Source organism: Protopterus annectens, chromosome 6.part0 (genome assembly GCF_019279795.1).
Source record: "Protopterus annectens isolate FY-2018-M chromosome 6.part0, PAN1.0, whole genome shotgun sequence".
In the NCBI taxonomy this organism is placed as follows: Eukaryota; Metazoa; Chordata; order Ceratodontiformes; family Protopteridae; genus Protopterus; species Protopterus annectens.
In genome coordinates, this window is record NC_056737.1 from 1,096,817,379 (window position 1) to 1,096,829,581 (window position 12,203).

At 38.1% G+C, this 12,203-nt stretch overlaps 1 protein-coding gene across 2 annotated transcripts in view; it reads left to right on the top strand.

Annotated features, from left to right (window-relative positions):
* The window catches only part of CCDC88C (coiled-coil domain containing 88C), a 1,480,266-nt gene that overhangs the window by 1,274,484 nt on the left and 193,579 nt on the right, over positions 1-12,203 (top strand). For both annotated transcript variants that reach the window (XM_044074710.1, XM_044074709.1), the window contains exon 21: positions 3,033-3,176. In XM_044074710.1, the coding sequence (XP_043930645.1) occupies positions 3,033-3,176 (144 nt within the window). The remainder of the gene's footprint in view (positions 1-3,032; positions 3,177-12,203) is intronic.

Below are 12,203 nucleotides of genomic sequence, written 5' to 3' on the forward strand. Positions count from 1 at the left end.
GTGCCAGCAGTAAGAAAATGAATCCATTCGCCTGGTGTGGGAGTAAAACCCACAGTCTTCTGCACAATTTGAGTCACTAACACCACTAACCAAATGATAAAGTTTAAAAAAGAATCAATAATCGATAATCTCCTGGTTAGTTCAGTCAGTAGAGTTTTTCTCAGGGTCATGGGTTTGTGTTTCATCTTGGGTGTGTCCCTTTTAAGCAAAATCAGACATATCAGGTGAAACTTGAAATTAACTCTTTCAGAGATTAAAAAAAAATCAGGGCATTTGACATAGGAGATGGAGTTGACATAATAGTTAAAGTCTTCACCTCATAGACACAAGGTTTGATTCTGACCTTGGGTTATTGGCTAGTCTAAAACACGACCCTTAAGAGCAGTTATGAACCTAATAATTCAGATACAGGTTTTATTGTTGCCTTGGTAATTTTAAATGTCTTAAGTTATGATGTCATTATGTGTAATATTTTGATATTTACACTTTTGTATGTTACTAATAAGCTTATCTAGTAACTCCATAGTTACTAGGTTAAAACAAGTCTCTTTGTGTCATGTATACCTTCCAATTTAGTGGAAAATAAGTAAATAATTAGAGATGTGTAGCTAGAGAATAAATAGATATATAACCTGCAAGTGTAGCAATGTGAGATATATATGTAAACTCCCTGATAGTGTAATGCCTTAAAAATCTGCTATTATGTTAAGATGACTTGCACACAGCTGTACAGTGGTTGTGCTGGTACAGGTGATTGTGACGTTTTAGTAGTAGGCAGTTTGTGTTGAAACAGTTCTCGTGAACACTTTTTTTAAAGAAATATGGAGTTATGTTTAAACTGAAATAAGTTAAAACATCCCTTCAGTTTGGATACTGTTTATAAACACCTCAGAATTTATGCTTGTTGTTGGCCGTAATCGTTTAAAGTAATTGGTAAATTTATTAATTTTACAGTTAGATGGACTTACTTAGGGCAGGCCATTTTCAGCTCTGAAGGGGCTAGAAGTTGGTATGAATGTTTAGCAGAGAGAGTAATGCAAAAGTTGGCAGTGTAGTAAAACAGTGTTACACACAATGTATGAAACAGTGTTGTATACAACATGCAAAGTAGTGATGTTGAAGTAATGATGCATGCAGTGTACAAAGCAGTGCTGTGTACAACATGCAAAGTAATGATATACACACTGTATGAAGTAATGATGTATGCAATGTACAAAGCAGTGCTATGTACAACATGCAAAGTAATGATGTATGCAATGTACAAAGCAGTGCTGTGTGCAACATGCAAAGTAGTAATGTGTGCACTGTATGAAGTCATTGTGTATGCAGTGTTCAAAGCAGTGCTGTGTACATGCGAAGTGATGTACACACTATGAAGTAATAATGTATGCAATGTACAAAGCAGTGCTGTGTACAACATGCGAAGTAATGATGTACACACTGTATGAAGTAATGATGTATGCAATGTACAAAGCAGTGCTGTGTACAACATGCGAAATAATGATGTACACACAGTATGAAGTAATGATGTGTGCAATGTACAAAGCAGTGGTGTGTACAAAGTAGTGATGTATGCACTGTATGAAGTAATGATTTATGCAACGTACAAAGCAGTGCTGTATCCGAGATGCGAAGTAATGATGTACACACTGTAGTAATTTATGAAATGTACAAAGCAGTGCTGTGTACAAAGCAGTGCTGTGTACAACCTGCGCAGTAATGATATATGCAGTGTACAAAGCAGTGCTGTGTACAACATGCGAAGTAATGCTGTATACAGTGCAGTGCTGTGTACAACATGCAAAGTAATGATGTATGCAGTGTACAAAGCAGTGCTGTGCACAACATGCAAAGTAGTGATGTACGCACTGTATGAAGTAATGATGTATGCAACGTACAAAGCAGTGCTGTGTATAACATGCAAAGTAATGATGTACAATACTATATGAAATGATGTATGCAATGTACAAAGCAGTGCTGTGTACAGTATGCGAAGTAATGATGTGCACACTGTATGAAGTAATGATGTATGCAATGTACAAAGCAGTGCTGTGTACAAAATGCGAAGTAATGTATGCAATGTACAAAGCAGTGCTGTGTACAACATGCAAAGTAATGATGTACACAATATATGAAGTAATGATGCATGCAATGTACAAAGCAGTGCTGCGCATGGAGCAGTTTTTATGTGAAGTATCATACAGTGTTTTGATGGCCAGACGTGTTGCAGCTGTTTCATATGATGCATGTACCAAAGTAAGAGTTGCATGTGCATCTGTGTGTGATTAAGAACCAGCTAAGATAAAGAATCTGAGCTCATTTGCTCACATATGTATGTGTAACATGCACACGTGTTATAAATCTCTGTTTAGTCTCTCTCTCTTTCGGCTTTTCCCGGTTAGAGGTCACCACAGCGGATCACCTTGTCTGCTCATGATTGGTAGTGGAATTTTACGGTGTCGAGTTGCCAGCCCGGAGCCCAACCTTCCACAGAAGGCACACACACACACACACACACACGCACTCACTCACGCCTAGGGCCAATTTTAGCATGTCCAATCCACTTGCACGTGCACAAATTCTATTGGAAAAGAAAAGCATGTTGACCAGTTATCACAGAGTATTAAGGCTATATGTGTTTCCTGTTGTCAAGGGTTTGATTCAAACAGCCTCTATTTTTCTGCTGTGTGACTCTGAGCAAGTCCGTTAGCCTGATTTTTTTCTTGCTTTTGGGGCAACTGGGAAATTTAGCTAGCTTCTTCACTGGACTTGTGAACCTCATGCCTAATAGCTATGAATCATTCTTGACATTTCCTGGTGAGCAATGACACAATATTGTTTTTGTTACTTGTAGGTTAGTATTAATTTTGTGTACAAATAAGAAAATAAAATTATATTAGTACAATAATGAATCCTGATGGTTTGATCTTGCACTGCATACACTGGTTGGTTGACTACTTACGTCTGAAACTTGTGATATAATTTAAATGTGAAACTTTAGCCTCAATGTTCTTGTTTTATGTGGTCTGTAGGTTTGAACATCTGAAAATGGAGAAGGTTGAATGGGAAGCAATGGAAAAAGTCTTGAAAGCCGAGCATGAGAAAATGCATCTAGAGAAGCAGAAAGGCACAGTTCTCCTCAGCGAAAATAAGAAACTGCAGGAAGAACTGCAGAGGTACTGCATGCTTTTTAGAACTGTCAGAGTTTCTTGAATCTGTTAATTCCAACTGTATTCATTTGCTTTAAAGGTGTCAGTTAAAAGAAACCATTAAATAAAACCACTAGTTGGCAGAATTGTATAGCAGATTGTGAAAGTTGTTTAAATGGGCATTAGAGTGCTTGAGCAGTTTATATTTGCTATATTGTTTCATGTTTTTACAAGAAAAGTTTTCAATTAAATGTTGAAAAAGGAGTTGCTAAGCAGTGACTAAAGTCATTGGTATTACCTTTTTCAGTCATTTATGACATTTAACATCCCCAGATCTTGCCTTCTAGAAGTAAAAGGCACAGACTGCTGTGGATGTCAGCCTTTCATTCCTTGTTGTTATGTTCGGGTCTCATAACTCGGGGGGGAGGGGGGGTTGTAGTATATCGGGATGTACATCCTTAAATATGTAAATTCCTGTCTGTAGGAGGTGCTAACGATGTGGTACATTTCATTCTACAAGCAGGCCGAATTTGTACCCACAGTGTACTGTTTAGTGAGCACCCTGAAGGAAATCACTTTACACTTACAGTTTTTTGTTTTTGTTTAAATATGTTTATTTCTTTAATCAGTTATCATTAAGGAAACGTTCAACTCACCAAATTCTTAGCCGTCATTCTTGATTCTTTAGTTCATTGCAAAATAAATAAAATTACCGTCTGTAGAGCCTCCCACTTATCTAAAACAGATCGCAAATGCCAAGTTCTTTCCAGACTCGGTAATTCCTAGATTTCTTTTTTATTGCTGTTATGTTACTTTTCTCCTTTTATTTATTTGTTTATTTATTGGCATTTGTTAACCGGGTTAGTCCAACTGAGCCAGGGGCCCATTTTCAGTGGTGACCCGAGCAGAAAAGCTCCCGAAATAAATTAAGTAATTATGATATTTACAAAATATTAAAGTAGGGTCACAGAAATATAGTACAAGTCAAAAAATATGTGCATAGCAGTAGAATGCATAGGTAAAATAACAGTTAACAAGTGCAGCTTCCAAAATTTGGGAACAATATATAGCATAGGCCAAATAACAATTAAAAGGTGTAGTATGAATACAGTTTGCTAGTTCCAGTACAAGGAGGAAGAAGCAGATGGGGAAAAGCAGATACGATGAGACGAGAGGAGACTGGTTCAAGTGGGGGTTTGACAAGGGCATGACCACGTCTTCAGGAGAAGAAGTTTAAGTTCTTTCTTAAACAGGTATTTATGCTGAAAGCTTCTTATGTTGAGAGGGGTTGAGTTCCAAACATGGGCTACAGAGTATTTGCAAAGGGTCTTACCAATGTTTTTGTTGGGTTTGTATAACTGAAGGAGGTGTTTACTGGCAGTACGGAGGTGACAAAGGGGGTAATAAAAGGAGACTAAATTGGACATGGAGGGACAGGATGAGGGTTTATATAGGACAGTGTGTGCAATATGTAACTGGGGTACAAGTAGCTGTTTGGAAAATTCTGGCCATTGGAATAACTTAAGGGCAAGACAGTGCTTCTGTCACAAATCTGGCAATTTTGTTGTAAGTTTGCTCTAGTTTAGTGATAAGAGATGTTTGAACATGAGTAAGGACAGGGACAGCATAAAGAAGGCAGGGTAGGAGTAGGGCTGGAGTGAGGGAGGGTTTGGAGGAGGGTGACAGAAATTTTTGATTTCAAAAGAGAAGTCCAAGTTTCTGGTGGGTCTTCTTTATACTTTGTTGAATATGAATATCACATTTTAATTCATTGATGGGGTTCAGGTTTAATAATGGTGTTACTGACAGAGGATATAGAGAAAGAGGCTTTGTGCTGGGCAAGTGTTTTAGGGATGAAGAAAAGGAGTTTTTTTTTTTTTTTTTTTTTTAATACGAGTTGGTTATCAGAGAGCGAGGTTTCAACAGAGGAAAAGGTTTGTTGAGTGAGAGCTAGTAGATCAGGCATGTTGTGGGCAGAGGTAATGAGGGTGGAGTTATCAGCGCACTGTAGAAGCGTAGTGAGGTTGGTAGTAGAGTGAAGTTTATTAGTGAATATATTAAACAGGAGGTTTCCCAGAATCAATCCTTGGGGAACTCCAGTATTAACGGGGAGGAATGCAGAGAGGACAGTTTGCCGACGGACAGATTCCTGCCTGCCAGAGAGATAGATAGAGCACTAGTTGATGGAGGACTTCAAGGGATGTAGGTCTGAGAGTTTAGTTAGAAGTTTAGAATGAGAGACGGTATCAAAGGCCTTTAAAAGATCGAGGAAAAGACTGGAGATGAGGAGGTTATTGTCACGGGCTTCAGCTGTTTTTTGGGTAAATGACAGTAATGCAGTAGAAGTGCTATGATGGGGCCTAAAGCCATGTTGGGTAGGAGTAAGGAGACTGTTATTGAGAAGGTGTTTGAGTAGCTGAACATGGATGCACTTTTCCAAGATTTTGGATAAGGGCGACAGGATAGCAATTGGTCTAATGTTAGAAGGATCTGGAGAATTGCTGCCTTTGTGAAGGGGGATAGTATAGACGGATTTCCAAATGACAGGGACCAGGACTTTTGAGATGGAACAATTAATAAGAATAGAGACAGGGTAGGCGATAGATTGTGCAGCTACTTTTAGGAAATGAGAGGGGGTAGTTGGTCTGCTCAGGGTGAGCAGGGTTCAAGTTTGTTAAGGAAAGATTTAATTGTAGTAATTGGGACTGGCTGGAAAGAAAAAGCATTGGGTAGAGTTTTGTTATGGGGTAGTGGAGATGTTGAGTGAGATGTACTGTTTTTGTGTATATTAAGTGTGAGGTTTTGAATAGTCTCTATGAAGTAGTTGTTAAGGAGGGAGGCAGTTACAGAAGCAGTGTTGTTAGGAAAGGGATTGGGAGCAGTGGGGTTACCCAGCTAGAGTAGGTTGTTGATGGTGGTCCAGAATTTTAGTGGATTTTTGTGTGGGTTACTTTGGTTAGAGGGAAAAAAAGCTCTCTTGTCTTTGTTGAAAGTTTTTTAGCCAAGTTTCTGAGGTCTCTGTACATCTGCAGTAAGAGAGGGGGGACTTGTTTTTAACCGAGGCTTTCCAGGAAGAATCTCTTTTGTGCATGATTGAGTGGGTTTGTTTTGTTAGCCAGGGGACATAGTTAGATTTGATTCTGATTTTTCTGGATGGAGCAATAGAATCAAGTGTGTCAAGGAAAATCTTATTGAAGGAATTTACTGCCTCATTGAGAGGGAGGTGACAGAGGAAGGACCAATTAATGCCAAATAGTTTGGAGTTAAAAGTGCCTGGATCAAATTGGGTAATGTTCCGGCATACCCTGTGTAAGTAGGGTCTTTAGGTGATTGTTTGGTAAATCTGTGTATGAAGGTTGGACAGTGGTCAGTCTGAGTTGGGAAGAATTATGGGATTACTTTTCTTGAAAAGCAGAAATGTTATGTACCTTCCCGGCATCTCTGCAAGTGACATGCAAAATATGGAACAGTGTAGCTGAGTGAGAAACTAACTGAATTTCTGGGTCCAAAGATTAAGTGCCACACAGTGAGAGAATTCTTCGTCATCGCAGCTGGACCATTTTTATAATTGCAAATCATAGCGTTGTTGCCTCACAACAAGAGGTTCTCCCGTTCGATTCTCGGCTGGAGTGCCTTCTGTGTGGAGTCTGCATGTCCTCCCCGCGATTGGGTGGGTGTTCGAAAGACATGCGTAAATGGGCGTGCCTTCATTGAAGGTTGAACGTCGAGCTGGCACCTCGGCGTTCGTGAAAGTCTACTGCCAGTCATTAGCGGACCGGAGTTCCGCTGTGGCGACCCCTAACCGGGAAAAGCCGAAAGACAAACAACTTTTTCAATTCATCTCTGAGATCAGTGGACTTGGGGAAATTAGAAATCCATTTGATACCGCAGTTTTGATCTTAAAATGTAAAACCACATTGTTGCACATTAGAGATTCTAATGAAGAGAGCCTGTTGCTAGTTTGTTGAATGTAAGCCTGTCACCCTAAATTAATTTGTTTTTTGGAAGAGTAACAGGTTCTTTAAACTATCCTTGTGAACTTTATTAGTTAGTTAGCCAATTGTGTGATATTAAGTTGCTTGTTTCACAATGACAAAAAAAAATGGATTCCACACAGCAAGCCTGCATACCCACAGTATTTATAGGTTTATAATCCAAGTGGGAAGGAAAGACTGCAGCATTAGAGGGGTTCTGTACTTCTGAGGAGCTACCCTTTGGAAGAAATATTAAACCAAGTTCCAATCTTCCTAAGTTGGTGGTGATTTAGGTGGATGTTAAAGAACACAGTGCACTATTTAAATTTAAAATTTCAGGTCAACAACTGCCAAGTACGCAAGCAAGTAATTCATGATTTCCCAATCTAAAAGTACAGATGTAAGACAAAAATTATTTTAATAAAAAAAAAATTGAAGCATTAACACAATTCCGCATTCCTTAATTTTTCTATTACCCCTTATTTTCCAACTTTAGAATTTTTACTGTTAAAACCGTTTCCCTTTTTGTCACTGACATCTCTATCACTTCTGTTTTGTTAATGTGTCATTTCTTCCACCTACTACTTTCCCATCCATATCTTTTCAGTTCAGTACATCCCTAATAAGTATGCTTTCTTGTATTTTCTTATGACCTATATCCTTGTAGAATCCGTAGCATGTTTGTTCTGTCATTTCCAAATTGAAAATTCTGCTTACTTTCATCCCAGCATCCCATTCTGTAATATTAGTAACACGAAGAATGGTTTCTTCTACCACACAATAGTTGTACGTTCATTTCTCTGTCATTTTATCGTTCTTTCTTTTCTCTACTATTGTTTTGTCAAAATTTAATTTGTAAATATCTGTCGAATTGCAGGTCTTGTCCCTGTCTTCATTCCTTTCCTTATTGCATTGTGTTTCTTCATTTAAAGTACAATAGATATAAAAAGTGTACACAACCCTGTTAAAATGCCAAGTTTTTGTGATATCAAAAAATGAGACCACAATAAATAATTTCAAAACTTTTCCCACCTTTAATGTCGCCTGTAACTTGTACGATTCAATTGAAAAACAAGCCTGTTAGGGGAAAAATATAAAAAATAAAAAACATACAATAAGCTGGTTGCATAAGTGTGCACACCCTTAAGCTAATACTTTGTTGAAGCACCTTTTGCTTTAATTACAACATTCAGTCTTCTTGGGTACACACCTGCCATCAATTAAAGAGACTCTGGTTAACCCCAAATAAAGTTCAGCTATCCTAGTAGGGTTTTCCTGACATTTGCTCAGTTGCCTGCTACAGCAAAAGGCATGTTTCACAGAGAACTTGCAAAGCATCAAAGGGATCTCATTGTTGAAAGGTATCAGGCAGGAGAAGGGTACAAAATAATTTCCTCAGCATTAGATATACCATGGAACACAGTGAAGACAATCATCAAAAACATGAGAAAATATGGGGCAACCATGATGTTGCAAAGAACTGGATGTCCCTCCAAAATTGATGAAAAGACATGACGGAAACTGGTCAGGGAGGCTGCCAAGAGACCTACAGCAACACTGAAGGAGCTACAGGAATTTCTGCCAAGTACTGGTTGTGTACTACATGTGAGAACAATCTCCCATATTCTCCATATGTCTGGCCTGTGGGGTAGGGTTGCAAGAAGGAAGCCTTTTTTATACAGAAAAACATCCAGACCCGGCTAAAATTTGCAAAACCATACATAGTCTCCCAAAAGCACATGGGAAAATGTGTTATGGTCTGATGAGACCAAGGTTGAACGTTTTGGCCACAATTCCAAAAAGGTATGTTTGGCACAAAAACAACACTTCGCATTACCAAAAGAACACCATCCCCACGGAGAAGCATGGTGGTGGCAGTATCATGCTTTGGGGTTTAATTTCTTCAGCTGGAACTGGGGCTTTAGGCAAGGTGGAGGGAATTATGAACAGCCAGCTCCAAATACCAGTCACTTTTGGCCCAAAACCTTCAGGAGTCTGCTAGAAAGCCAAAGATGAAGAGGAATTTCACCTTTCAGCATGTCAATGCCCCCAAGCATACAGCCAGATAAACAAAAGAATGGCTTCACTAGAAGAAAATTAAAGTTTTGTAATGGTCCAGCCAGAGCACAGACCTAAATTCAATAGAAAATCTGTGGGGTGACCTGAAGAGGACTGTGCACAAGAGATGCCCATGCAATCTGACAGATTTGGAGTGCTTTTGCAAGGAAGAGTTACCAAGTCAAGATGTGCCATGCTGATAGACTCCTACCCAAGATGACCAAATGCCGTAATTAAATCAAAAGGTGCTTCAGCAAAGTATTAGTTTAAGGGTGTGCACACTTATGCAACCAGCTTATTGTACGTTTTTTATTTTTTATATTTTTCCCTAACAGATTTGTTTGTTTTTCAATTGTCTTGTACAGGTTATAGGTCACTTTAAAGGTGTGAAAAATTTTGAAATGATTTATTGTGGTCTCATTTTTTTATATCACAACAACCCGACATTTTAACAGGGGTGTGTAAACTTTTTATATCCACTGTATATCATTCTTAGGTAATAATTCTGAAATATCAAATCATACCACTGTCTTTTTTTTAGTCTATATATCCTCAAAGATGTAAACTTCAGTTAATCAACCCAAAACCTCCCGCCTGCATTTGATTATATAATTGTCCTTCTAGGGAATTTAATTTTAGATTTTTGTACAAATGTTAAGGAAAATTAAACTAGCTGTATTTCCAGATTCCCTATTACTTCATGCACATTTGCAAGATAACTTCATATTCCAAATAATACTGTATTTAATAACTGTTCCAGTGTTATGTCAACATTATAGTGGATAGTTGTAATGGTTTCCATTTTGTGTTAATGCTCTCTTTTTGTCTGCTATCAACATCTGTCACAATACTTGATGCCTAAAACATTTTGTTTCACAAGAGTACATTTTTCTATTTTTTGTACTTCACAACTGCATTATTACTTTTTTCCTTAGTTTAAAACAAGTCTAGCCTTTGCTCTCTATTGCATATCAAGCAGAGCCATAGTTCAGCACAGGAGGCAGATCAATATAATCAAAGTGACAAACAGTTGGCTTCATTATTTAATCTATTGAAGAACCACCCTCAACATTTAAATATTAAAATACCAGATATGATCTTTTTTTAAGACTTGGAGCCTCATATTCATCCACTGAAGGTAATCATCAAAACTAAACAATTTAACAGTCTCCGATGTCATTAGAGACTATACCTTCAAATAAAGTACATAAGATGCAGCAATACACATACAGTGATTCTTTGTATAGACGGCAAATGTGACTGTTAAAATGTGCTACAATAAAATGAAATGCAATTGAAAGAAAGTGGCTGTTGCTGCCATCTAGTGGTCAGAGCTGTAAAATAACCCTACAAGTGTGCGTCTTCGATTACAATGCGTACCACAAAACAACACTGATATCATACAAGACATTAAAACAATGTTCCGTAATAGTTGACCTCAGTACTATACATAAGGGCTGAGGAAATGAGCAGATAATCACTTGTATAAAAGTATATAATTGCAGTCTACTATCAATATTAATCTAATAATTATTTAAAGTGTTAATACATGGTTAAAAAGGCAGACCTAGTGTGAATTTATGCCCCAGTATTCACAGTCTGTAGGTGTTCTCTGTAATCTAGACATGCATGTGCACCTAGTTGTATATTAAAAACCTTATCCATACCTAAAAAAGGTGAAAGTTACTGTTAGTGTTTTTCCATGTGTCTAAATAAACAATTTGAAGATCTCTTATATCTGTTATCATTATGTACTGATGACTTATAACTTGGGGGGGGGGGGTATATTTTGAATTATGTTGGGTGGGAGACAGCCAGATGTTAATAGTGATACATTTTTTTTATAAATAACTTCATGTAGAAGGGCAGTTGTATTGTCCCAAAAAAGACAGGTCACATTTACTTCAGGGGGGAAAAAGCTATAGTAAAATTTTCTGCACATAAATTGAAATGAATCCCCAAATCCAGTATTATTTAATGTAGTTAAATGAGTTCATAAAGTCGTGAACCTTCTCAAATTATCCAACAGTCATGAAGGTAACATCACCCCATGTTGATATAATTCAAAAACCTCATAGAAGCAGCTCTGCTCAAATTACCCCATGAACAGGGTTGCATAAGTAGTGGAGGATTTTTAACATAACTGTCAAGTTTCTCATCCATCTTGGCCATCTTTTCCAAACCTTGGGCCAAAGATGGCTGTTCTGATGAACTTTGATTATTGTCCACCATTCTGTACTGCTGGTCTAGTTTAAGTTTACAACTGCCAGTGCAGATTTTTTTATTCTTTTTGGCGGTACCACTTTCTTCATTAAAAACGTTGCTTTGCTGTGTCATCTTTTTTTATTTTAACTGATGCTGTCTAGCTGAAAACTTAGTAACACTTCACAAGTACACTTATCCTGATGGACACCTAATCTGTTTGTTATTAGCAGCCTACTACTACCAGAAGTACTTGTAAAGTAGTTTAAATTCGACTGTTTTGGGTTTTTGCCAACAGTTGTCTGCTGTAGGAGTCCAGTGTAACATATGTACTCAATGTCATTTAATGTGTGATGAGGCCTTCTGCAGTGGGTGCTTACAGTCCTCCTGTGCTTGGATGGTCTTCTTATCTGACAGGTATGGATGAATTTCTTTGTAGGTTAGACAGATGTACAGCAGTTGTATTCTGGTGTATTCCTGTTACTGTTACGCAAGTTGTGCTGGATTAGTACCTGGGTGTCAGAGCCATGAAGAGGATGAGATCACGTGCTTAGCTTGGTGCAGAATCTTTTATTGCACATGCATGTACCTGCACCACCAGGATTCTGTGAAAATGGTGCAGACAGATACCCACTACAGACGTTCTTGTAGAAGATAGGTGAGTCGTCATGTTCTTCTTCTTTCGCCTGTTCCTGTTAGGGGTCGCCACAGCGAATCATCTGTTTCCATTTCTTCCTGTCCTCTGCATCTTCTTCTGTCACACCAACCCCCTGCATTTCCTCTTTCATCACATCCATAAACCTTATCTTAGGCCTTCCTC